This window comes from Haliotis asinina, chromosome 12, assembly GCF_037392515.1.
Source record: "Haliotis asinina isolate JCU_RB_2024 chromosome 12, JCU_Hal_asi_v2, whole genome shotgun sequence".
NCBI lineage: Eukaryota > Metazoa > Mollusca > Gastropoda > Lepetellida > Haliotidae > Haliotis > Haliotis asinina.
Genome location: NC_090291.1, coordinates 56,178,878 through 56,205,818, shown reverse-complemented (window position 1 = coordinate 56,205,818; position 26,941 = coordinate 56,178,878). Strand labels below are relative to the sequence as shown.

General features: G+C 41.3%; 2 protein-coding genes across 2 annotated transcripts; both read left to right on the top strand.

Moving 5' to 3' along the window:
• Window positions 1-3,217: 3,217 nt before the first annotated feature.
• Window positions 3,218-12,477, top strand: LOC137258676 (uncharacterized). The gene is made up of 6 exons (XM_067796368.1): window positions 3,218-3,832; window positions 6,193-6,335; window positions 6,494-6,885; window positions 7,286-7,418; window positions 11,002-11,177; window positions 11,779-12,477. The coding sequence occupies exons 1-6, from the start codon at window positions 3,218-3,220 to the stop codon at window positions 12,033-12,035; spliced, it is 1,716 nt and encodes a 571-aa protein (XP_067652469.1). The 3' UTR covers window positions 12,036-12,477.
• A 3,668-nt stretch (window positions 12,478-16,145) lies between these two features.
• Window positions 16,146-22,600, top strand: LOC137258503 (ileal sodium/bile acid cotransporter-like). Its single transcript, XM_067796203.1, has 3 exons — window positions 16,146-17,096; window positions 17,795-17,969; window positions 21,099-22,600. The coding sequence occupies exons 1-3, from the start codon at window positions 16,386-16,388 to the stop codon at window positions 21,785-21,787; spliced, it is 1,575 nt and encodes a 524-aa protein (XP_067652304.1). The 5' UTR covers window positions 16,146-16,385; the 3' UTR covers window positions 21,788-22,600.
• Window positions 22,601-26,941: the final 4,341 nt, after the last annotated feature.

Below are 26,941 nucleotides of genomic sequence, written 5' to 3'. Positions count from 1 at the left end.
GAACGGTCAAGTATAGACGAAAGAGACATTACATGTATATCGTCGGCTGTATAATATTGGCATAAACAGTCCAATTTAGATGAGGTAGACATTACAATATTTATCGCCGGGCGTCTCGTCTTGACAGATATTCCAGTATACAGTGCTGCAGATAATTTTTCAAGCAATTTGGTATTTACTCCCATGTCTGTTTATGTATGAGTAATTGCATACTTAATTGTGTTGACTAATATCCCCTTTGAATACATTATCCACATATGTGAAATTTTGGACATAGCTTTCGCTCATGGTTTCTTCAATGTAAAATGGAAACTTTTCAAACATTGCATATCGAAAATAAAGTCTGGCAGACTACTTTCTGGAGGTCCCTCATAGCAACACAGATATATAGACAGTCAAGTTCACGACACGGATGTACGTGTCAGAAACATTTGAACATACTTAACGGAGTCATGCGGATTATAACTTCGACACAATGTCACTCATATGACCTTACTTGGCGTCTTCTTGGAAAATAACGATGAAGCAACTGACGTGAATCAACCACCGCGAAACAAAAATCGACACATACATTATTAACGAACAAGAACAACTGACTTCTACTTGTTTTGAGGTTCGGTTCCAACAATTGTGGAAAAAGCAATCCAGAAGGTATAACAGGTATCAATGCTACAGATGATACAGGTATGGAAGCTACATGAACAGGAGATGGAGAAGATGCTGAAGGTATATCTTTATATGAGTCAGTTCAGTGAACAGGTAGCAAATTACTCTAATTAGCACTCAGCCTTCGACATTGCACATCATAATTTGTCTGGCAGTCTGTGATATATTACTTTGAAAGTATGCATGCACGTAACCTGGCACTGTTTACTGAATAAAGCGTGTCAGAATTTGACGTTTCCAGACAAATGGTAAAGAGGCAGCCAGTAGTAAGGACATGGCGTGGCATGTACAGATAACCAAAATAAAAGCGTTGACTCAGCAAACACAACCAACGTGTATGGCTTCCTTGTTTCTGTGGTGAAACAAATGATTTTTTTCCCTAAGAGATTGTAATTTCCCTGAACTTTAACATTATATTAGCTGTCGCTATGAACATGCAGTAAACGACAATTAACATGTAACCTTTCCCTCTCCAGAAGCCACAATGGTCTGTGTGAAGAGCTGTACTTCAGTTCGAATCATCTCATTCATCACTGAGTTGCACCTGTTAAGAGATCAGTGACATTCAGATTATCATGCACCTTCTATAATCCTCCAGGGATGAAATGATTAATATTCGATATATGGACTCACGCACAAAAGAAGCGTCACCAAAATATTGTTATACCTTTTATTGTACTTTTGTATTTTTTTCAATGAAAACGAGTTGAATAACTCGCCCGAATAACACACACTATGCATTGAATTGCAAGAGATTTAAGTATTTGGTGTTACAAATATCAATGTGCACGGAATTGTGCGAAATCCTTTCGTGAAAAAGCCGAACTGAATTCAGGTATAAAATGTGTAGAAAATGATGTATTCCATTATCACAACGTATGGCAGAAAGGAAAGATGCCGGGCTAACAGCACAGCAGGGACGTTATTTACGACTGCTAAACTTGAGGTACCGCTTCTTCACTGTGACGTCATCAGCCCGAACTGCTCTTGCCCACCCAGTCAGCAGAGTGACCGATGCAAGACGTCTTCGGTACCAGGACTTCGGAGACTATAGACCACCAACGACTATGACGCTAACGAACATGTGAGCGATTCCAACTGTTCCAATCTGACGGTAGACAACTGCTATGACGGGAGAACGTTGCTGCGTACAAGAGACCAACCACTATGGTGGTGGAGGCGTAATTGTCTGGGGAGGGTTTGTGGCGAAGTGAAGGCTAATCTTATTGTCATTCATGGTAATCTAACAGTTGCAAGGTACATCAATGAAGTTGTAAGACCAGTCGTCGTTCCATTCATGCAGAAATATCCACGTACCGTCTTCCAACAAGACAACGCCAAACCTCATAAATCACCAATCAGTATGCACTTCCTTAATACCCAGGGTGCGGCGTTGCCTCCTTCTACCTTGAACGACAAATCAGCACGCCACAGCCACCCACATACAGAATAGAGAGGCGTTGGCACAGACCCTACCGGAATAATGGCTGAGAATCCCGATACATGTGATCTGACATTATCCACTAGACGCCGTGTTTATGCTTCCATGTAAGCCAGGGGTGGTCACACACGATACTGACTGCACTACACTGTCTGTCTTCACTTTAGAGCCGCTTATGATGAAACATGAAACAGATGGTACGGGATATTCAACTGTCTTTGATTCAAATGTACACTGTGTGATCACTCATATCTGCAGTTCACATTTTCATTATTCGGAATGTTGTAAATCCATTAATTTTCCAAACATGATGGTCACATATCCAACATGTGTGTTTGTTGTCTACGAGCATGTCAAAAGAGCGAGGTGTCGTTTCCTTCGCCTGTGAGTTTACTATCCACACAAGGTGTAAATTGAGACAATTTTCGAAAAGGTCAAAGAAATGAAATATCAGAGATGTCATGTAAGGATAATGACAGTAGTTATACCATCAAAACGTATGATCAGCATCTGCTGATTCGAATATCGAATCCTTATAACTCAAGGGAAGTAACTCCAATTAACATATATTAACCACTCGCGCATTTATAGTTCGCAATGTTTACCAACTCGCACAAGCACACACATAAACGCCCCGCAACGATAACTGATTACACAAATAAATAGTATACGCACAAACCATTGAATTTAAAATATTCAAGTTGCATGAAAATTGGGTTATCTAACCTGAGTCAATATTATGAATGTTAAATGGGCCGTACAGCAGGATAACTGGATCGAGTAGCCAGCTAGTATGCAACACACATATTGAAAGAACAACGTAGTAAGGATTGTAAAGCTGTACGGTGGACGACCTCCTACGTTTCCTTTGCGAGTCTTGTGGTTTTTATCAGGTTGGGGAGGCAGGCACGAGACTGGTGCAGACCTTAAGTTGCAACGGATGTCTTACATGACGTCACGCAAAGGTCTCCACATATGGAAATATGTAGTATTTTGTGAATGGGCTTGGGAGGATGTGAGCTGCTTTAAGAGTTAATAATTGGAGTATTTTCAACGTTCATTGATACAGCGAGGAAATGCCTCTTCAAGAGAGGATGTAGTGTGGTATAAATGCCAGCCTCGGAGCAGTTATCAAAGAATCAGTCTGTTATTCAGCGTGCTTGTCTAGCTCGCGGGTTTTTAAAGCGTCTCAATATGGATGTCTTGCGCGATGGAAAACTTGGACATGTACTTTTGTGTCTGTTAGCCCTCGAGGGGCTTCTTGTGAATGGTTTATCGTTGGAGGCAGATTTGTCAGTATTATCCGAGCTGCTGCCTGGCGTGTACAGCAACTCCAAGCAGTATATGGCGGAGGCAGGGGTCCCGCCAGCTAAAGGCCACATGCTGATGAAGACCGTGATCCGTCCTGTAGATGTTCCCTTCCTCGGACATTCCTTCAGTGTGTTTGTTGAGCAGTACAGCGGAACAGATAGCGTTCCGTATCGTCAGAGGTTGGAGAGTTTCTCTGTGGATGAGACTCAGCGCGCTATACGGTTAAAAACCTTTAACTTCGCCAATGCCTCGATGATTCCTAAGTTCTCCACAGACCTGAATCTGTTCCGGAATCTCAGTGCATCCGACGTGGTGACACAGCAGGGATGTGACATGTTCTGGAGAAAGTTAAAGAAGAGGACATTTGTCGGTGCAACCGGACGTGGATGCCTGGGTAGCGTGAGACGAGAACCGGTGAGTCTGTCAGGGCATTAGTGTCTTCTACCGTACACATCAGCACCGACAGCACCATATCACATTCCTGCTGTACAACTCCATCTGTACAGATTCTGCACGTGTTGAGTAGCTGTGTACAATACCAGCTGTAATAACACAATGCATGTACAATAGTGATACATTGTACAGTTTAGCACAAGCCGACACAATAATTGTGTACAATATACTTTCCGCAGTATGGTTATAAATTCAATGTGTGCAATACAGTCTCAGCACTATACCAATACAACAGCTGTGTACAACACAGTCTCAGCAATATGCCAATACAACAGCTGTGTACAACACAGTCTCAGCACTATACCAATACAATAGTTGTGTACAACACAGTCTCAGCACTATACCAATACAATAGTTGTGTACAACACAGTCTCAGCAATATGCCAATACAACAGCTGTGTACAACACAGTCTCAGCACTATACCAATACAATAGTTGTCTACAATATAGTTTTTCGCTCTCTGCGTGTTCAGTAGTTGTGTACAGGACAGTTTGCGCACTATGTGTAATCGGGAACATGCATTATACAGTAGATGTTATGTCATAGCGGTTTGCTGCATGTTGAAAACGCTAGTCACGACTGACAATATCTGAAATGCTATTTCCTGACCACACGTTCTATGTTACTAGTCATGATGAGTTTGGGATCGACCATAAAACGGATCTCGAGGATCTGCGAGAAGATTTCGTCAGTATGTGTATAACATTATTTGCGAGTGTTTGGTTCATAATACAGAGAGTAGAAACAGCATGAGACAGTGTCATCACTGCTACTTGGAGTTTTTCACAGTCTTAGTAATCATATCAAGCCTCTTGTTACACATAGAAATAATGTATGTTTTCTACATTCAGTTGTACACATTTGATCACATTATGTTTCCTCAATAACATTATAAACTGCACAGCAGGCTCTCTCTATATATAATCTATTTAATGTATATAGTGTATATAGTGTGTATAATGTATATAATGTATATAATGTATATAATATACATAATGTATTGCCACTAAGTACTGTCAATACTGTCAGATGTTAACAAAATACATCAGAGATGTGTCAACACAAATGAAGGAAACTGAAAGACATAAATCAAAGAAGGTATGTGACTGTAAATCACTAAAATAACCCAATTACATGCAATCATTGTGAGCTCCGCCAGAAAAACTAACACACACAATCCCCCAGCGTGACCTTTAGGTAACCCACAGTGAAGGTCACCGTCAGTTTAAGCCTGGTGACAGAGATAGGCGGGCCTCTGTTCCGGGAAGCAGGCCCAAAACACACTCTCAACAAAGCCCTGACATGACGCAAAGGTCGTTACCTAACAGAGGAGATTGACGGCCATCCCACTGCAGATATTCTGTAGATGGGAGGATGATAATGTAATGACACTGATACAGAAATGTTTATATGAATATTTCCCGCAAGTGCATTTATTAATATATCTCCAATTGGCAAGAATTGTTCTTTCTCCCATGCATGTGTAACTGGCATTCTGAGTGACTGAGTGAGTGAGTTAGGTCTTCCGCTGCAGTCAGCAATATTCCAGCTATATGGCGGCGGTCGTTAAATAATCGAGTCTGGACCGAACAATCAAGTGATCAACAGCTTGAGCTTTTAAGAACCGATGACATATGTCAACCCAGTCAGCAAGTCTGACCACCCGATCCCGTTAGTCGCCTGCTACAATATGGGTTTCTAACTCGGATCTTGGCAGGTAGGTCTACTGAGATAGACAAAGTCGAATTATTATGAGGGAGGGAGTCTAGGTTTACGCCATTTTCATTAATATCCCAGCAATATCCCGGCGGGGAACACCAGAAATTGGCTTCCCTCATTGTACCCATCTGGACGATGGAAACCGGGTGTTCGGCGAGACGATCCACTGCTATACCCACCTGGCTATCACACCGCCCCTAAACAACGAACCATGAAGGTCCAAGCCGGGGTAGAATAGGTCTTCAGCAACCCATGCTTACCATAAAAGACGACTATGCTTGTCGTAAGAGGCGACTGATGGGATCGGGTGGTCAGGTTCGCTGACTTGGTTGACACGTCTTATCGGTTCCCAATTGTGTAGATCGTTGCTCATGTTGTTGGTCACTGGATTGTCTGGTCCAGACTCGATCATTAACAGACCACCGCCATATAGCGGGAATATTGCTGAGTGTGGCGTAAAACCAAACTCACTCACTCACTCATCAAATAAAGCACAGACACAAAGGCATTTGTTGAATTCGTGAATTTAATGTATTAATCAATGCCAAGAGCATACACTCATTAGTGTACCCTGTGCTTATATGACTGTAATTTCTTTCAGGTAAGAATTTCTGTATCATCAACTTTGACCTCAAAGATGTTAACAACTCATGAGGGTTGGTATAGGGTCAAGGACGGTGCCAAGGTGATGGAGATTGAAGTACCCTACAACCTAATCAAAGTCAAGAAAATGTCAGGATCCAGGTACATAAACCGATGTGCATGTGAATCTTGGATTTACTAGTGGTGATAGTGTAAAGTCGACAACGAATGGGATTCTGCCCAGATTCCTCGAAAATACCAAAGGTGTCTTTTCATGCCTGGGTATAATTTCTAAATGAAAACCTGTAACTTTATTTCAGATATATTCCACGTGCAGTCAGTCCCCGAGTGCGTATGTCCAGACATTTGATACAAAACGATCTGCCCCAAGACCGACCCAAATACATGAGGCGAAAGAACCCCAAGTTGAGTCATAAGCATCGGAAGCAAACCACATACCTCAGTAGCATCCCAACATCAAACAGCGCATGGACCTTACGCACCTTCCGGGGACTTCTGGATGCTCTGAGTTCCGGTCGGGCTGTATACTTTATCATGGAGTTGTCGCGATGTATGCTGCCTTCGCAGGCCAAGATCGAGAGAACTTCCTTCGGGGACGCCATCGACGTCTTTGAGCATGTAAAGCAAATGAGGGGAAGACGGAGAGAATTTATCAAGTTTAGTCAGCGAAAATTTCAGCAAAGTTCCAGAGGTATGTAAACTTTGTCCATATTTTTGTTTGATTACTCAGCATTGGTGTTCAAGTTAAAGAATGGATGTACGAGTTACGCCGACATGAAGCTGTTGCTGTCTGAGTATTGGCAGGAGCGCCGTTAACCTTATTAACTCACTCGGCTCCCTGATGCTGCTCATGTGGTGGGACACTCTTCTAATGTAAACAGACGGAAATAACATGTTATACCTGATGTATTTAATCAACTCCCGGGGGCTATTCGCGATATGTCAGCATGTAATCATGTTCAACTGTGTGGCAGTTTATCGAATGAAATCAGAATAATGTTCCTAATGTACCTTCGCAATATCCTTGTCGGGTAATAAACGCTGAGTATCTCAGCATTCATAGGTTACATGTATGTGTATTTTTTTTCAAGGATACGAAACGGCTGTGAGAGAAATTACAGTTTTCCGCAATGGCAAAGTGATAGTGAGACTGCGTATGACAAAACCAGACAGGGTCCCAGTTACATACGCAGCAAGCTGTAGGATATACGATTATGACGCCAGGTGAGTTTCTACACTATTTGGCTAATCTACTGCCTACATATACACAGGCACATACACGCAGACACACAGTCACATACATACAGACATACGGGCACATATACACAGACACACGATAACACAGCACTAGACAGGTAGTGCCATTTCCGATAATTATATCGCGTGTGGATCTTTTGGTTGCTTTGCTATGTTTCTGTAAACCGGAAATAGTAGAGCATGTCATATAACATACTAGTTTTCCGATTTGATGATAACCATTGGGTGGGTCTGGGGTTTGTTTTGGGCGATGGAGTAGTCCAGTGGTTGAGGCGTTCGCTCCTCGCGCCGAAGACCAGGGTTTGATTCCCGACATGGGTAAATGTGTGAAGACCATTTCTGTGTCCCCCGTCGTGATATTGTTGTAATATTGCTGAAAGCTGAGTAAAACTAGGTTCACTCACTCACCCACAGTGGGCTGCTTGTGTATCTCGGAATCAACGCCTGTGTGCGCATGCTTGTGTGCATGCCTGTGTGGTTTGGGTTTGTGCGTATATGTATGCCTGTATGTATATCAGTATATCTGTGGGTAGATATCCACGTGATTCATTAGTAATTCCCAGTCGTACCACCCACACGTCCACACCAGACTGACACAGTCTTTATATTCTAAAACCAGATAAATTTTTCGTGATTAATTATACACATGACATTACACAGTGTATAATTGTATTGTGCCTCACAAACATGTAAACCTGTAGTGACGTAATTATTGCATGACTTGTCAGTATGCGCAGGCGCACAATGCTACATCACAGTGAACCGACAAACCTGGCTTCTCAGCAGCCTGAGCCAGCTACATCACATAATGGTACATCTTCACCGCTGACTATGCGACCTGATTCATTAGTACTGCGGTGTGAAACGCGCATACTGGTAGAGCCTCAAGTGGCTTCCGCCGCCACCAAGTCCTACATCCGCCACTATCAGGGATCTGGCATATTAAGATGCTTTGACCTTTCTAAAAAATATGTTGAGCTTATTATAAGTAGGCCTCACTTCCTTTGCCATGTTGTGTCACTGACATTACTCAGGTAAATTAACAGAATGATTATATAAATATTATCGTTAACCAGAAGGATAGATATCCTTCGTGCGGAAACATTAACTCAGTGAAGTAGCGAGAGCGTTATGGATAGTTCTTGGATGCCTACACCAGCCGGGCTGGTTCAATGCACTCTCAGATACTTACAGAACTATTGCGAGTTTTAAGTGTAACACCCGGACACCTACCAAATCCATGCCGTTTTCTATTACACTCGGAGATACACACAAACCCATTGCTAGTTTCATTTGTAACACCCAGACACATAATAAAGGCGGGTTAGCCTTTTGTTACACACAGTCATACAGATGCCTCCATAACAGCATCTACAACTGATGGATAACATCTTAGCCTTATGTTAAACACAGTCATACAGATGCCTCCATATCTGCATGTACAACTGATGGATTATATCTTAGCCTTATGTTAAACACAGTCATACAGATACCTCCATTACAGCATGTACAACTGATGGATAACATCTCAGCCTTATGTTAAACACAGCCATACAGATGCCTCCATAACGGCATCTACAACTGATGGATAACATCTTAGCCTTATGTTAAACACAGCCATACAGATGCCTCCATATCTGCATGTACAACTGATGGATTATATCTTAGCCTTATGTTAAACACAGTCATACAGATACCTCCATAACGGCATCTACAACTGATGGATAACATCTTACCCTTATGTTAAACACAGTCATACAGATACCTCCATAACAGCATCTACAACTGATGGATAACATCTTAGCCTTATGTTAAACACAGTCATACAGATACCTCCATAACAGCATGTACAACTGATGGATAACATCTCAGCCTTATGTTACACACAGTCATACAGATACCTCCATTACAGCATGTACAACTGATGGATAACATCTCAGCCTTATGTTAAACAGAGCCATACAGATGCCTCCATAACAGCATGTACAACTGATGGATAACATCTTAGCCTTATGTTAAACACAGCCATACAGATGCCTCCATATCTGCATGTACAACTGATGGATTATATCTTAGCCTTATGTTAAACACAGTCATACAGATACCTCCATAACGGCATCTACAACTGATGGATAACATCTTACCCTTATGTTAAACACAGTCATACAGATACCTCCATAACAACATCTACAACTGATGGATAACATCTTAGCCTTATGTTAAACACAGTCATACAGATACCTCCATAACAGCATCTACAACTGATGGATAACATCTCAGCCTTATGTTACACACAGTCATACAGATACCTCCATTACAGCATGTACAACTGATGGATAACATCTCAGCCTTATGTTAAACACAGTCATACAGATACCTCCATAACAGCATGTACAACTGATGGATAACATCTTAGCCTTATGTTAAACACAGCCATACAGATGCCTCCATATCTGCATGTACAACTGATGGATAACATCTTAGCCTTATGTTAAACACAGTCATACAGATGCCTCCATAACGGCATCTACAACTGATGGATAACATCTTACCCTTATGTTAAACAGAGCCATACAGATGCCTCCATATCTGCATGTACAACGGATGGATAACATCTTAGCCTTATGTTAAACACAGTCATACAGATACCTCCATAACGGCATCTACAACTGATGGATAACATCTTACCCTTATGTTAAACGCAGTCATACAGATACCTCCATAACAGCATGTACAACTGATGGATAACATCTTACCCTTATGTTAAACACAGTCATACAGATACCTCCATAACAGCATGTACAACTGATGGATAACATCTCAGCCTTATGTTACACACAGCGATACAGATACCTCCATAACAGCATGTACAACCTATGGATAACATCTCAGCCTTATGTTAAACACAGCCATACAGATACCTCTATAACAGCATGTACAACTGATGGATAACATCTCAGCCTTATGTTACACACAGCCATACAGATACCTCCATAACAGCATGTACAACCGATGGATAACATCTCAGCCTTATGTTAAACACAGTCATACAGATACCTCCATAACAGCATGTACAACTGATGGATAACATCTCAGCCTTATGTTACACACAGCCATACAGATACCTCCATAACAGCATGTACAACCGATGGATAACATCTTCATAGTTAGAGCGTTATTCATGTTAAAGTTGTGGTGTTTAGTAACGTGACTTTCAAATAATCAGTATGTAAACTATTTCATGGATACGCGACAGTCAATAAAGCACCTCAACTGGATTGTCGTAAACTGAAATATACTGCAAGATGTGAGACATGTTAAACGTTATTTACTCACCAAGTTCTTAAATGTCTTAAATGTGCGGTAGATGCCCCAGTCGTCGAGCACTCACACTATTATGACATGTCGATCTCAAAATTAAAACGTACAATGGCCCATATGTTGTTCACTTGCCTCCCTGAAGTCGATCGATTTTTGTAATTTTAAGAAAAGATATTGAATCCATATTCTCAAGGGAAGGTGCTCAGTTTGCTTTTGATTTCATTGACAGTACTGGGGATGTGAAATTCTCAACGGACCCTTTCAAAAATGTGAGGAGAATCAAGACTTTTGGCTTTCTGAGGTCATCGCTGAAGAAAGGTCGAAGAGTTCGGATGACCGTGGATTTTTCCAAATGTTCCGGAAACAGCCCGACCACCATGACGGAAATCGGGGGCGAGATACGAGGTATGTAGATTAGCTGTAATTACATATTATATCACTCACTGTAGATTGACATACGGACAATATCGCATCACCATAGCATCATTTAACATTAAACTCTCATTCACATCTGCCATCAAAACATATCGTCATCATTCATAACAGACCGTTCATAGTTAATTGCTAGGAGTGTGTGATATATTTGTGTACAAAATTAGAGACAACCCACTTCCCTGCATGTCATGTACACAATCAATTAACCCCGGCTCCCCTCCCCTTCTCATAATTTGTAAACATGTATTTAAAATATTTTTATGTACAAAACTGTTGATTCCCGTAGTTCCTGAAAGCAAAATGGGTGCCCCTCCACCCGACTCCAAACCCCTTAAAATCATCATCCCAGCCCCCCATTCCCGCAGCCATTTATTAGACCCCTAAGTGCAAATATTTTTCACCGCGGTATCCACCTGTTGGGGTGTGTTGGTGTATATGTGTATGGAGTATACTAAATATGAAGGTGATTACATTTATGATATGTGTGTGATGAATGCTGACAGGAAGTGAAGATCATCTGTCCATCCCTTAATTGTCACAACTGACATGACCTTTCTTTGTTCTTTCTCAGGTTACGACTTCATCAACTCTGGAAAGGGAATTGAATTTTCATTGGCGAGACCCGAGCTGGATTTGTCACGTGACGGAGTATCACAACGCTTTCTGATTGGTCGTGTTTTACACAGTGGTGACGTCATATTTACAGACATCGGCGATGAACATTCCAATTCGTTGAACCAAAATGAGCATCACTATAAATGTTCGCTCAGAGGCAGTGAATCAGCTGAAAAACCTGGCGAAAAATCAGTGAAACTTTATTACCTTTGACAGATTGGGTAAAATACCTTCAATAACTAGTGTGATCGCTTCATTACACGATGTCTGAAGATGTTAAGAACACCTTTGACAACATCTTGGATGTCATTACGTCAGTTCAAATCTCTGAGTGCAACATTCTACATCACTTGTCGTATTTATGTTACTCACACTTTGTTATCCAGTCAAACAGTTTTACTGAAATCAAACAGTTATGAAATGTCATTTTAAATTTACTTATGAATGTTTGGTATGTAAATGATTTATGTTATATTTAAATAGTTATGAAATCTATAATTACTCTGTATATCTTGCTACTGTAAAAACCCTATGTGTATATACCAGCAAATCTTTGTATAGCGAGTGTTCTCATGTTCTTAATTTAAGCTTGTGACCTGGAAGGAAGTTGTGATCATTTGTGTAAATAAATAAATAAAACATACTGATAACATAACGATTATTGTTCGTTTTCCCTGTCCATCATCACTGAGCTGATACCGTGGAGGGAAATATTTTGTTGCTGTTTCACACATTTGTATCGAATGAAACGTGAAAAACAGTATTGAAATAATGTGCATAATATACATTTTCATTTCCCTTGTCACGGAAAGAAGTGATTTCGAGCGCTCTGTTTTGTAAACTGTATGACAGCTTCGTGAAGTGATGACAGACATACGAACTAGCCCACTGCCCTCCTCCTCCTGACGTTAGTACACGCAAACCTCAGGCAATGGACCACATGCCAAACACTAACAAACACCATACGACTGTACGGGTGTGTAGAAGATGAGACTACGGATGAGGGGACACTACATGATCACCAAGCAGTTAGGTATACTTGTTTAGAGGGAAATACAACTCAACGACCAAAATAGGTGAAACGTTAAAATTGTAAAATATATACCACCGATTAGATGCGAGGATAGTGATGTTCGCGGACAAAAGCAAAGTTCTTTGTTTCGTTGTTTTAGGGATATATAGCAAGCATCACACTGAAAACGTCACCATCGCAATCCGTCTCCATGGCAACCCATCGTCATGACTACTTCATCTCAGGTTGGACTGGCTATCAATATATAATAGGAGATGCATTTATCAATTATTGATGAATATTTGAAAGGTAACTTTTAGTACGTGCGCCCTATTAGTCTGAAACAAATGAAGAAGTTTCACACCTCTGGTGAGTGGTGCTATGTTTATACATGGATACACTCACCAACAAAATAGCTTCATGAACATAATACAGAAGCAACATGCGAAGAAACACCCAACACACCGTCTCCATTACAGCCCTCTTTTTCACAACCCATCATACATTGGTTACAAAATGGAATAGATTCAACTTGAATAAGCATTGCTTACTGGATGTCCAGAAGCGGGTGGGTAACCTCGCGGTCTTGGTGTTAACTCGTCACACCGACGACGCCGGGTTCGATTCAGCATATGGGTACAATGTGTTTGGCAGTCAGTAACCCATAGTTTGTAGTAAGAGTTGAGTCACGAGGTGTTCACTGGATTGTCTGGTCCGGACCAGACCGATGCCAACTGGAATACTCAGCGGTACAGAACAACCAGCCAACCAGCTTTTCTACACATTTAGCGGAGTGCCGACTCAGATTCCGACCTTTTCCGGTTTTCATGGGCTTGGCTGACTTAATTAGCAGTGTTTTAGGCGATGACTAGGGTAATGCTAGACTATAAATAGTTCTATACTCTATACTCAGGCAGTAGAGTATGTCCTCAGTGAACGAGATCTTTTCGAAATGTCAATTCATGTACATTAACTCCACAGCTTGCCATGTATCGTTGCCCCATGGGTCACTATACGTACAAAAACCACGATATAGGCTGCCAGCTATCTGTCGCTTCGTTTGACTTATAAGACATTCATGCTTGCGTTCACTGGCCAATGTGATTCACGTGGATTGTTGTATAAATTAATTCCAATACCCTATAGTCCATTGTAAGTGGCCCCAGGTGACCGGTGTGGTTCAGTGCTGGTGGCAGATACAATACCTGGGGCCCAAGGACGACGTTCAGGAGGGAGTTAACGCAGTCAGCCGTGACTTCGTTTGTTTGTACAGGCAGCCGTGAGTGAAGATCGGGGCAGGAATTGCTGGAACTACTGTACGATATAAGATGAACCTGTCCTCAGTCCTTGGATAATCCATCATAGTCAAGGACATCAACAAAGTACCCATTTGCTATCATCATCATCATCATCATCATCATCATCATCATCATCGTAGTCATCACATCCTCATTATAACATACACATGTACACACAAATATAACAGTAGGCGACACGTACACACGGACATTTCTAACGCAAGAAGTTAGTCATCTACATGCTGACTTGACAAACAATGTGCATGTAGCGATCCATGATTCGTCCGTGCCCCTGGTCAACGATGTTTACTTAGCCGGTCGGTACTGTAGCCATATCTCAGAGCTTGTTTACCAGGGGGCAACAAGGATTAGGGTCAGCCAGCCTTTATTCTGTTATAAATACACCACTCAGGGTTATGGGTTGGGTGGAACAATGTATTCTGAACAACATGGACACTAAAAGCGATGTAGGTTAACAATGCATGAAAGTAACTAAACACACATATACACAGTCGAACAGGTGTGTGACTTATGAGGATATTAATGGAGAAAGCTTGATCGCTGAACTTCACCCGCTCGATTAAAACAACTATTATATTGCAAATGTGTGGAAATAGTTACAAATGGTTGAATACATTTTCTAAAGCGTATGATTGCTGAGCCGCAACAGTGAAACGACAACCATACATGTTGCTGGTCAGCAGGCCAGGGATAGTCACACAAGTACACCGAGCCATGGCAGTTGTGGTGTTGTCAGATGAAAGCAGAATGGTAGAGAGAATGCGAAATCATTGAGAGAATGCAGGATCACAGAGAGAATGAAGAAACACAGCGAGAATGGGTTATCATTGAGAAAATGCAGAATCATATAGAGTGGCGATTTATAGTGAGAATGGGGAATCATTGAGAGAACAGGGAATCGTAGAATGTGTAACTGTAGAGAAAATGGGGATTCAGAGAGAGTATTCAGTAATATGTGTATGTCATGGAGTGACAGAGAGAACGGATATTAAGTTTTGGAGGAGTCATAGTAAGAATAGCCATGGAGACAATTGGGATTGAGGGCGTGGAGTTATGGAGATAATGGTGATTCGCGAAATGGAGTCATGGGGAGAATTGGGATTCGGTGAGTGAATGGATGAGTCATATAGTGAGTGGGTGAGTTATGGAGAGAGTAGGTGAGTCATGAAGAGAGCTGGTGAGTTATGGAGAGAGTGGGTGATTCATGGAAACTGTGGGTGCGTCTTCGAGACAATTATTGAGTCATGGAGAGAGTCGGTAAGTTATGGGGAGAGCTGGGATTCAGGGAGAGAATTGGTCATGAAGAGGGTGGGTGAGTAATGGAGAGAGTGGGAGGGGGGGTGTCATGGAGAGAGTGGGTGAGTAACGGAGAGAGTGGGTCATTCATGGAGAGTGTGTTTAAGTCATGGAGAGAGTGGGTGAGTCATAGAGAGAGTGGGTGAGTCATGGAGAGAGTGTGTCAGTCATGGACAGAGTGGATGAGTTATGGAGAGACTGGGTGAGTCATGGAGAGAGTGGATGATCTGGGAGTGGATTCACTTAGAAGTGAAGAGGGTTAATGAGGAGGTGGAATGGCGGAACGATGGAGTTGAAGAAAGACTGTGCTATGGAAGGGGGAGCTGGGGAAGTTATGGAATGTTTGACGTGTAGAAGTGGGAGGTAGGATGGAAGGCCACACGCATTACTTTGAACTTTCAAATCATGATATAAATTAAATGTTGCTCAAAATGTGTTAAATCACTGACTAGTTGACGTAACTTCCAATCCTTACGAGTAACCAGCCTTATCAAACTGATGAACAGATAGAACGTGTTACCTAATATACTATGCGCACAGGTGTAGAACTGTCAACAGGCGTCCAAGGCCGGGAGCAGACAAAGCCCTACCTGATGTCTTTATCTGTGACCTTCACGTGGGTAGTTGTGAGGGACACCCGGCGACAGACAGGTCCCAGGGGTCAGTCCGGGCGCAGATAAGCATGTTGTTGACATCATTGGATATCTGTGACCATGACAGCACGTCTCCAGTTAATGTGGAACAAGTAGCATCGTGTGTGACAGTTCATCGTGGTCGGAGTTATACAGGGAGTTGCATTGCGTCCATAATAACTTTCAAAAATCCATATTCAATGTAGTTTTGCACGACATTTGAGACCTGACTCATTGGAACTGTTTAAGTATCCCTGTTGAGTGTTAGAGCGTCCTGTTATTCTTCATTCTAATTTATTCCGAAATGGATATGCACGTGGCGAGCGTCCTGTGTCTGACCCTCCTACTGAGCGTTGCATCATCATCAGCAAGCAACACCATCTTGGATATACCATGGAAACACGGGGCCATCTTCAACTCAACATACAATGTATCATCGGATTTCAGGATTTCTATGAGTCCTTTGTCCTCAGTTCACATGTTCATGGAAGCCAGCGCCGTGGTCAGTGTGTCGTACTTCATCGTCTGCGACTCACCGGACAAAGTTTACAACCTGAGTATATACACAACAGAGAGAAAGGTCGCCTTCCTAGCACAGCCTGGGGAGTTCAGCATAAGATGCCTTAATATATCCAAACTGGCAAGTCAGGCAACTGCCTTCGAAAAGGCAACCGTTATCTCGGGAACATTCAGCATCAACTTACACTCGGATCTGATAGGGAGAACGTGGCTTGTGTTTGTAACAGATCGTAATAGGTCTTCACCTCAAGAATCACGGTCAGACTCGGAAACAGCGACAGGCCAACTAGGGAACAATTTCCAGAGATACATGATCGTTGTCACACGGAACGACCGACCTATTGACACTGTGTTTAATGTAGTCATGTACTTGTTTGTGATCGCCAGCACTATAGGGATGGGATGTAAGATCGAGCTGACCGTAGTCAAGTCGGTGCTGCGGAAACCCGTGGCTCCAGCTATTGGCTTCTTCTGCCAGTATCTCGTCATGCCTTTGGTAAGTTTTTGTCAGACAGTGAAGCAGACGCGCGCACGCACACACACACGCAAACATTATCAAACTGTCACACATTCGCAGATATATACAAATACACGGGCATACATAACACAGGCTAACATCCGAACACGAATACGCAGACACTCGCTAATGCACGCATGCTCACATTGTACATATATTTATTTTCGTACTTTTGTATGTGACTTTATTCAGACTTGCTTGTGGACCACCTGTACCTACCAACCTTTGAACAACATACACCCACTGACGTGTGAACAACATGAATATATTTACTTGCTCTTTTGATCAATAACATGCAATCGTCAACATGGTACGGGGAACAGCAAGGTTTTGCCTTAAGCCACAAATGTTGGCGTGGAGAACATCCCAAATGACTTATTGCAAGTACTGGGAATCTGAGTGTCCTGTGAAGTAACGGAAACCTTAGACATTACATTACAGGACTTAATTTTTTCTTATTAAAACCGTAATACTGTAAATATATTCAAGCATGCATCAGTACGCAATAAACAATTTGCCATTGTTTTATATGCATGTGCACGTATTGGACGTATATTTCTGTATTAGGTAAAACTATGTTTCAACACATTCCCATCTACATGTGAAATACACATCAATCAATATTTCTGCATCGCCAGTTCGCAAAACATTGCAGTCTTTGATGTTTGTTCTTTCAGATTGCGTTTGGTGTGGCTAAGCTTGTGACATTTGACATCCCCGCCGTGGGACTAGGAATATTTGCCTGTGGGATCTGCCCGGGGGGTGGGGCTAGCAACATCTACTCCTACCTCCTGGGTGGCGATCTGTCGCTGTCTGCTACCATGACAACCATCAGTAATATAGGAGCACTAGGTAAATAGTATATCGTACACATGGCTAGCTATTCTCAAACGTTCGTAGTAATACGAACCATTCTTAAAGGTCACATGCAACGTAAAACACAACTTTGCAGATTCTGGTACCTTTCGGTATGCACTTACCGAAACAAATCATAAAAAATGCCAATTCAACCTATAAAGTTGAAAGAAAACGCGATGAAAAATAAGCCCGCGAAATCGGAGTTCAAACGTTTCACTAAATTCCCCCCAACGCTGGGGGGAAAACTGGTTTCAACAGCTGTGCTGCGCTGCGTCCATAACGCATGCGCAGTGAATAGTTTCGCGGAGCTTGAAACAGTATGTATGCCCAACGTCTGAGGTCGTGAGCAGTAGTCTAATCTTGGTTGTGTACACAAACAAGTAAATAATCTACTCGTTACGTTAAAAAACTTGTTGATTGTAGTAAGCAGTCTCTGTCACAGATCGAGAAAGCTCAGTGTCTGGTTTATTCACACGGTGTATATGTCTGCCTGCCCGTTTGCTAAAGACAACATGCAATACACAGCTTCAATCATTGACCACGTGCAATTTGAACTTAACACCTATCAGACAATACGACCATTAGAAAATATGTTGATTTATGACTCGTGCACCCGAGTCCCGTGCCTGTCACATTATGTAATTAGGCACGTGTGATACACATGACATGTTTTTTTATGTCTGTGGGTTGCAAACAAACTACATTCATTTTTTTCGGATGAGTGGGTCTGACGGAAAGTGGTACAAACTCTTGTTAGTTTCAAGTCCTGCTTTGTACTTGGACGAATGACAGATTCCAGCCACGCAGTAGTTTACCATCTCCACTGACATGATTTTTGATTGGATCGAGCGCAAATTCAGAGAACATGTATTTTCCAAATCCAACATCTCTATATACATTCTTCATGGATAAAGACTTCTTTTAGTCTATATGATTTTGTTTGACAACAGTATATGAATCCATACTGAAACGACACATCAACTACACAAAATGAAGTTGTTATCCATAAAGAATCTTACTTTCTTGTGAGTGGCTATACTTCTAAAATGCCCATCAAACAGATCATCTTTCTGTACACACAATGAACCCTCAGCATATCAGCAAAAGAAACAGCCAATCCTAAGCCGTCGTTACACTTGAGTGCATATCCACCCACTATGACTGAGGTCTCCCGAGGGCTTCGTTTCGGGGGAAGTAAGCCCAAGTACAAAATATTGCACTTGTGAATCGCAATTGTACGCTTATAATTTTGTTTATTTGTTTTTTCAAAAGCAGCAATGTACAGTATATGTCATGAATAAGTGATAATTGTGTTTTAATTATATTTGATTTTTTGGTTGCATGTGACCTTTAACACCTTGCCTACGATTATGATTGAAGTTAAGAATTCTTAGGACTACCAACATTTCGAGAATAAATGCCCAGACCACTGATCCACTGAGGGAAAAAATCGTCTGATTAACGTGCAAGTATCTGTCCATCAAGTATAAACAAAACTATACGTCTCTGGATTTTATAGTCATCTAAACAGGCTGACGCGTCAGTCCGAAATCGTTCGTTCTATACATTGTAGGCAATATCGTTGGTCTGTTCTTGAATTTATGGGCTTTAACTTTAGTATTGCATCTTTTGTTGTGCGCAGAAATGAGTAAGAAATCTTCAAAACGGTCACCTACAATTGATTCGTACTTCTTTAAACAACCCAAATTGACTGAAACAATATTTTTACCTGACCACAGTACCCAGTGATCCCAAAGTTATATATATACAATAGCATTATCTGAGTCAAGTACTAATTCTTCGAGCAACATATGTCATATTTGGGATTTCACTTTCTCAGTACAGTACAAATTCTAGTACTTTTGGGAGGGGTTGAGTCCCATCCGGGATTCGAACCCGCACCCTCAGAGTCAGGCACCTAATCGCCAGCACACAAAGTCAGCCGCCTAACCCGTTCAGCCACCGCGACTTCCACAAAAAAAATGAAAGTCAGACAACTGGTAGTCTAGACTGCGTACTTTGTGTACCCCTCTGATGAGTGTGAATTGGGTCCCACGACTGAAAGCTATGATTACACGATGCCATTTAGAAAGTGGTCAAATGCAACATATGCACACAGATGAGGGGTACACAAAGTACTGAGAACAACTGCATTCTCATTCTTTGGGAGTTAGATGCAACGTCAGGAGAGATGAGGCGGTGAGGTTCCCATTAAGGAATATCAGGGGCCAAAATAGAAAGTTCTAAATGAATATCTTTGCCTAAAGTATTCTAACCTCAACGATGGTATCCCATGTCTTCCATGTGTTTTTCTTCACTGACGCAAATAAGTGTGTTTTGTATCTGCGTATGTAAATGACTGGGGAAATACTGAAAGTGAAAACCTTGGCGATAATGCCAGTGGACTCTGACACAGCTGAACTTTCGTTCAGTTCAATGAGAACGCATTAGGACTTACCTCAGATGAGCAATGTTAATTGTCCGCACTTGCACTTATTCACGTACATCGTGATTTCGTGGGTGACATTGACAAAATCATTGATATATTCGATTCTCTTTGACCAAAATATGCAATGATCCAGTGCTTCTTTGACAGTTTACTGAATGCTTTCACCCGTCATGAGAAACACCTTATGGTTTTATGTTGGAGTGTTTCATTTACTGATTATCGAGTCTTCTTTCACATGTTTTACAATTTACAATATTTACTTGGCCATGTTTATGATTTACACGTTTTAACATGTTATTGATGTTTGCCCTAACTTTAGCTTGTCCTCCGAAAGTTGTACATTTGTATGTGGTATATATGTAATTTGCCTGATTGTAAAATATTTCATCACTTGTGTTTACACTCTGTATTTTCTTGGTTACGCACCCGCACATCAAAACGAATACTTCTTGATTCATAGTAATTAGACTGCCTTTGAGCTATAGGAGTAGCAATATACCAAATCTGAAGGTCATGTCTCACAACTCAGATTAAATGGCGAATGAAAACATGGACAAATCGCCTCTGTGACACCTCATGAACTGACAAAAGCGTTCGTAAAATATATCATATACGCAGATGTACGTTTGTCATTGGTCACTGCTGTCCTGAAGACGTTTGCTCCTTTCCCGCAGGTATGGTGCCTCTGTGGATGTTCACACTGGGTCAGCAGTTTCACGACGACAAGATGCAGATCAACATCCCCTACGCCAACATCATCCAGACGCTGGCATCAGTCATCCTGCCCATCTTTCTTGGCATCGTCATAAAGCACAAGTTTCAGAAGGTAGCGGCCGTCATTGTTAAAGTCCTGAAGCCGGTCACGTTGATCACTATCGTCATCCTGCTAACCTTCGGCATCTATGCCAACCTCTTCATCTTCAGACTGTTCAAACCATCCACGTTCCTAGCCGGATGCCTGTTGCCGTACTGTGGTTACATCATCGGTGGGCTGGTCGGGTTGATGTTCCGCCAGCCATGGTACAGAGTCAAGACAATAGCTATTGAGACTGGTATACAGAATGTCATGGTCGCCTACCTCATGTTGCAGATGGCCCTGCCGCCACCAGATGGCGATCTTGCTGCTGTCGGACCTTTAGCTTCCGCTGTAATGACCCCGCTTCCGCTCTTCGTGTTGGCGATTGGCTATACCATTTATTTGAAATGCATCAAGCACGATGATAACAAAGTTTCAAAGACAGATCCAGGTGGAATAAGGGTTGTACACAAGAGGCAGAAACAGTCAGAGGTGTCTAATGGCAAACAGGAGGAGGAGGTTGAGGTTGGGCTGGTCGATAAGGTACCACGTGTTGTTGTCATGTGATTATAGCATCCGTCTCATCCCGACAGGTGTCACTGCAGCAGTTCCATGATCATGTCACCAGAGACCCAGGCAACGTGTGTATTTTATCCTCTTTTGTATAATAAGGAGACTTCCCGCTAGCCTTGACATCCCTCACGTCATCAGAGAATCCACTGGTCGCATTTAGGGTAGCATTTTGTAGCTTAGTGGTATAGGAACTTCTTCAGGGTAACTATATTCAGTTTGATGTACCATTTGGAGTTGTACATACACAACTCTCCCAATGATGATGTGGAGTGTTTTTCAGAGAGTTACGTCCATGGTGATTTCTATAAATACAGAATGGGGAATAACTTACTATGTTAGTTGCTTGGGTATTTGTAGCCCTTTTTCAAGTTTCAATATTTTCTGCAAAACTACAGATTGCGCATTTCACTGATCTGTGTCAAAGTGTGGGTTGTGTAAGTTGGAGTGAGTGTTTGGATAACAGGGCAAGAATATTCAGTTTCATCCGCTCAAAAGTCAGTGCATTAATCGAGGTGCCTCTGCAAATACCCTGACACCTAACTGAACTAACTCAATTAAACATAATTCAGCCCCGGGGGCAAACAGTTGTTCCTGTGTGCTATAAAACAAAACGAGGCAACAAACGTTTTCTCTTCAGAACATTTGGGTAATACTACATACTAACATAGGGTCAAGTACAAACATCAACGCGTCAACTGTCAACTGTTTTAGGAAATGTTTCGTATATACTGTAAGTTAGATGAAAGAGAGATTTCCCGTGATTAGGGAAATATTTTGTAGTTTATATTAAAGGAATGGAAAACCTTTTGGACCTGTTATGTTCTTTTTGCGTGTAATTGTTAAAGATTATGAATTATTTTATTCAGTGAGTGAGTGAGTTTAGTTTTACGCCGCTTTGTAGCAATGTTCCAGCAACATCAAGGCGGGGGACACCAGAAAAATGGGCTCCACACATTGTACCCATGTAGGGAATCGAACCTGGGTCTTCAGCGTGATGAGCGAACGCTTTAACCACTAGGCTACCCCACCGCCCTTATTTATTCAGATATAAATTCCCCCATGAAAGGATTTTTTCCCAGGAATTACCACGGCTTTTGATTTCGGAATAACATATCTCTAGAACCATCCAACCTTCAAGAGACCATGTGATATCTTCATTCAATTCATCCTTTCAGGTAGTTGATACTGTTGTCGTGCAGTTTGACTTTCGAAAACCGAGACTAGTTACTATCAATTATTTATATTTCTGCAATGCATGCTCACTATGTAAGTGTTAGGTGATGACAATCTTGTTGTCCACATCAACAAACATAGCTGCGAATGGCACAGGGATTTGTTTGACATGGATAGACGAGATTAAGTCAAGAAGAGGAAGCGTAATGTGGTGTGTATTATGCCATACAGAAACTGTTGTAAGACCTATTGAAATTGTGGTTTAAAGCCTAACAAAATGAAATAAACCTAAGTGGATGTATTGTACCATAAAAACTGTCCTTATAATATGATTCGCTGAAAATCAGTGCTGACACTCTACATACCCAGTATGTACGCGTGTTACATCAGTAGTTAATGACATCTGCCTGTATAAAGAGAGTACACGTATACACACTGTGACATATGTTTTCATTTCTATCGCGTATTCTGAGACCATTTATGGGATTGTGATGAGGGCTTCTAGCGGACCAAGATAGTGCTGCTACAACCTCCGGCCGAAAAGACTATGATGTGTCCTAGCAGTCCCTAAAGACTAACGTTGGCTTGTGACATACAATCCCAACAAAACAGAAGCTTTTATTTTTTACTTTTCAGTCTTAAGAATAACAAAGCAGTTCTGAATTTAGAATTTCAAAATCAATGTGTTCGATTCGAAAACTCTCACAAACATCTCGGAGTAACACTTTCTTCTGATTGTAAATGGAATGCTCATATTGCAAATATTGTGAGGAAAACGTCCTTGATGGTTTCATCAATGAGAAAATTAAAGTTCACGTTAAACAGAGACACTCTTAATAAAATGTATGTTGTATTTATAAGACCACATCTTGAATATGCTTGTGAATTGTGGGATGGTTGTTCGGTAGATTTAACTGATAAAATTGAAAAAGTTCAGTTTGAGGCCGCGAGGATAGTTACTGGTTTACCAAAGTATGCCACTAGAGAATCTCTGTTACGTGAAACAGGTTGGCAATTGTCAAAAGAGAAAACTGTCTTTATTCTATAACATCTACAACAAGAAGGCTCCAGCCTACCTTTACCATCTTTTGCCTCAAACTGTTGAATCTAAGACAAATTATAATTTTTTCCATCATCTTCACAAATTTGGAATAATCTCCCCTTATATGTTAGAGAATCAGACTCACTTAAAAGTTTTAAATCGCATATAAGCTCACATATGTCAAAGCACCAGGATATTTCTCATTTGGTAACAGGAAACTCAACGTAATTCAGACCCAGCTAAGACACTCAAAAAGTAGATTAAATGATGACCTTTGCAGAAACGGTCTTACAGAGAGCTCTGAATGTAAGTGTAAATTTACCTGTGAAAACCCTCATCATTATTTTATGAAATGTACTTTATATTCTAATATCAGACAACAACTGTTTCAAAACATTAACAGAATTTGTAGCAATAGAGTACTAGCAAACCTACACTTATTATTAAATGGCAGTGCAGATCTTCCGTACCGTGATAATATCCAGATTTTTAAAGAAGTTCAAAAATATATATTAAAATCTAAAAGGTTCAGTGATTGGATATAATGTTACTCATGTAAGGAAATGATGTATTCCCTATTTCCCTATAATTATTTGTTTTATATGGCTTATTCTCCTTTTGTATATATCTTTCTATTCCTGTACATAATTTGTTTCACTTCATGCATGTAAGCATTGTACAATGTATATAGGAGAGGGTTTCACTAAGTTGGGATAACTTGTACGCAATCCATTCTCTGGAATAAATATGTTTAAAAGAAAAGAAAAGACTAACCATGTGTTCAGGAAATGACTCTCGAAATGTACAAACATGCCCCTGAGGATGTCATCTTGAATGTGCTGATGTTTTCTGGACAATCGGCCAGAATGGTAAGTATAAATATCTGTTTCTCCAAATTAACAAGCCTTAGGGAAGAGAACTTTCAAAATTGCTCAAAATGGTAAGTACACGACTTTAACTATCGCTATTTAGGCTTAATGTCACTACCAGCTGGCACATGTGACAAACCACACATGCCATTCGACAGGAATGGACACTGATGGAAATCTGTCTCCTATTTTTTGTTTCCAAATATTCCAGTCCCACTTGGCATACATGTCAATGAATCCTAGTGCCTTGGATGACGGGAAATGTGTGCAGTTACATCAATACTACACTATTTCATACGTATTTGTTTCTTGTATATTATCTATGTGTCTGTCTTTGAGTTAGAGTGCGGGAATGTATGGGCACGTGCATGGCACGTCAGTAAACTTGTCCTTCCCTTGTATGCAGTTTCCAGTATAATGTTCGCCACGACGTCACTATACCAAACACGTCTCCATCGCATTTGTGGCCATACTGTGTTTCCTTGACAGCGTTTACGTCGAGGCAGACGAATGACGAGCTCGCCTGAATACCGGCGGCACATTAACAATACCATACTGTATGGACTGAAGTCGTACACTACACTAATATTGCGATAGGTGTTGACGTTGTTGTGGTCAGTTTGTCATGTAAGTAACGAATCACCCTTATGGGCATTACTTTTTCTTCAGACGTGACACGTGGTCGACTATTTCCGGGTAGGCCACGTATTGGTTCCTGCCTTCTGAGTGAGTGAGTGAGTGAGTTGAGTTCTACGCGGCACTCAACAATATTCCAGCGGTCTGTTAATAATCGAGGTTGCACCAGACAAACCAGTGATCAACAACATGAGCAGCGATCTGCGCAGTTGGGAACCGGTGACATGGGTCAATCAATTCAGCGAGCCTGACCACCCGAGTTCGTAAGTCGCCTCTTAGGACAAGCATAGTCGTCTTTTATCTGCATTCTGGTAGGTTCTATAGTTTTGTGATGATGCTTGGCGGTTGATGGAAAAATCCAGCTTACAATCACCCGTCTCCAGTCGATCGGTGGTGCTGTTTGCTGCTGTGTCTTGTTTTCACTTTTCACTTTGCTCTACAATTGTGATGGCAGACAAATGAAAATCCATTGTTTCCAACAAATCATGCTGCCAACCATGTTGGTGTGTTTAGTCGTCGTGCCCTATGTTTTCGTTTCTGCGTTTCTCCGCTTTTACGGTAGTGTGTGACCGTACTTTATACTGTTCCCTTCTTCATGTGTGTAACTTTTAACTCACATTGACACCAGACGTTTGTGAAAACGCAGTACCCTGTCCTACAAGACCTGTTATACCCAAATGCACAAAACCCGGAAACAAACACACAAGAACGTAATACACGCAATTCCTTCCGACATCATTAGTGGAACTGATGCTCAATAAATAATGCTTTCCACACGTCTACCGCTACACTGTTGTGAAAGCTTTACTGAGGCCTTGGGTCGAACAACGTCTTAAGAAAACCTGTTACACTTTGAAATCGTCATGAAAAGAACATGCCCCAATGCTTTGAAATGTTAAGTAGCCCACAGTTGTTGCTCTGCAGCAAAAGGAACAGGAACCATCCGTCCCGACATAGTGGATTGTTGACGATATGATTCTTTCGGCACAAATCTAAATCAAACACAAGACGGTAGTTTCACTTATAATCTTTATTATAAATTCAGGTGGGTAAATCAGTGACGGGGACTTGGCATGTGATTGTTATTGAAAGACAACATGTAACCTGCGACCTCGTTGTATCGCTGTAGTTAATGATATCATGATTATGAACGCCATATATATATCATATATATTTTCAGTTGACTGTTGATGTTTAATATTCATTTCTGTCTCAAATAACGTGGCACATATTCGCAACTCGTTCAATACGATTGAGGCTATCTCGGAAATTGAAGCAACTCTCTATTATCGCTGTATTGCTAATTTCTTACTTTGAAACCCGATACCAGCAAATGAAATAATTTTTTCAAGAGCCTTGGATTTTATTACGTAATGTGCACTTTTCCTCATAACGTTGAGAACAAACCTCAGTGTCTAATGGGCTGAC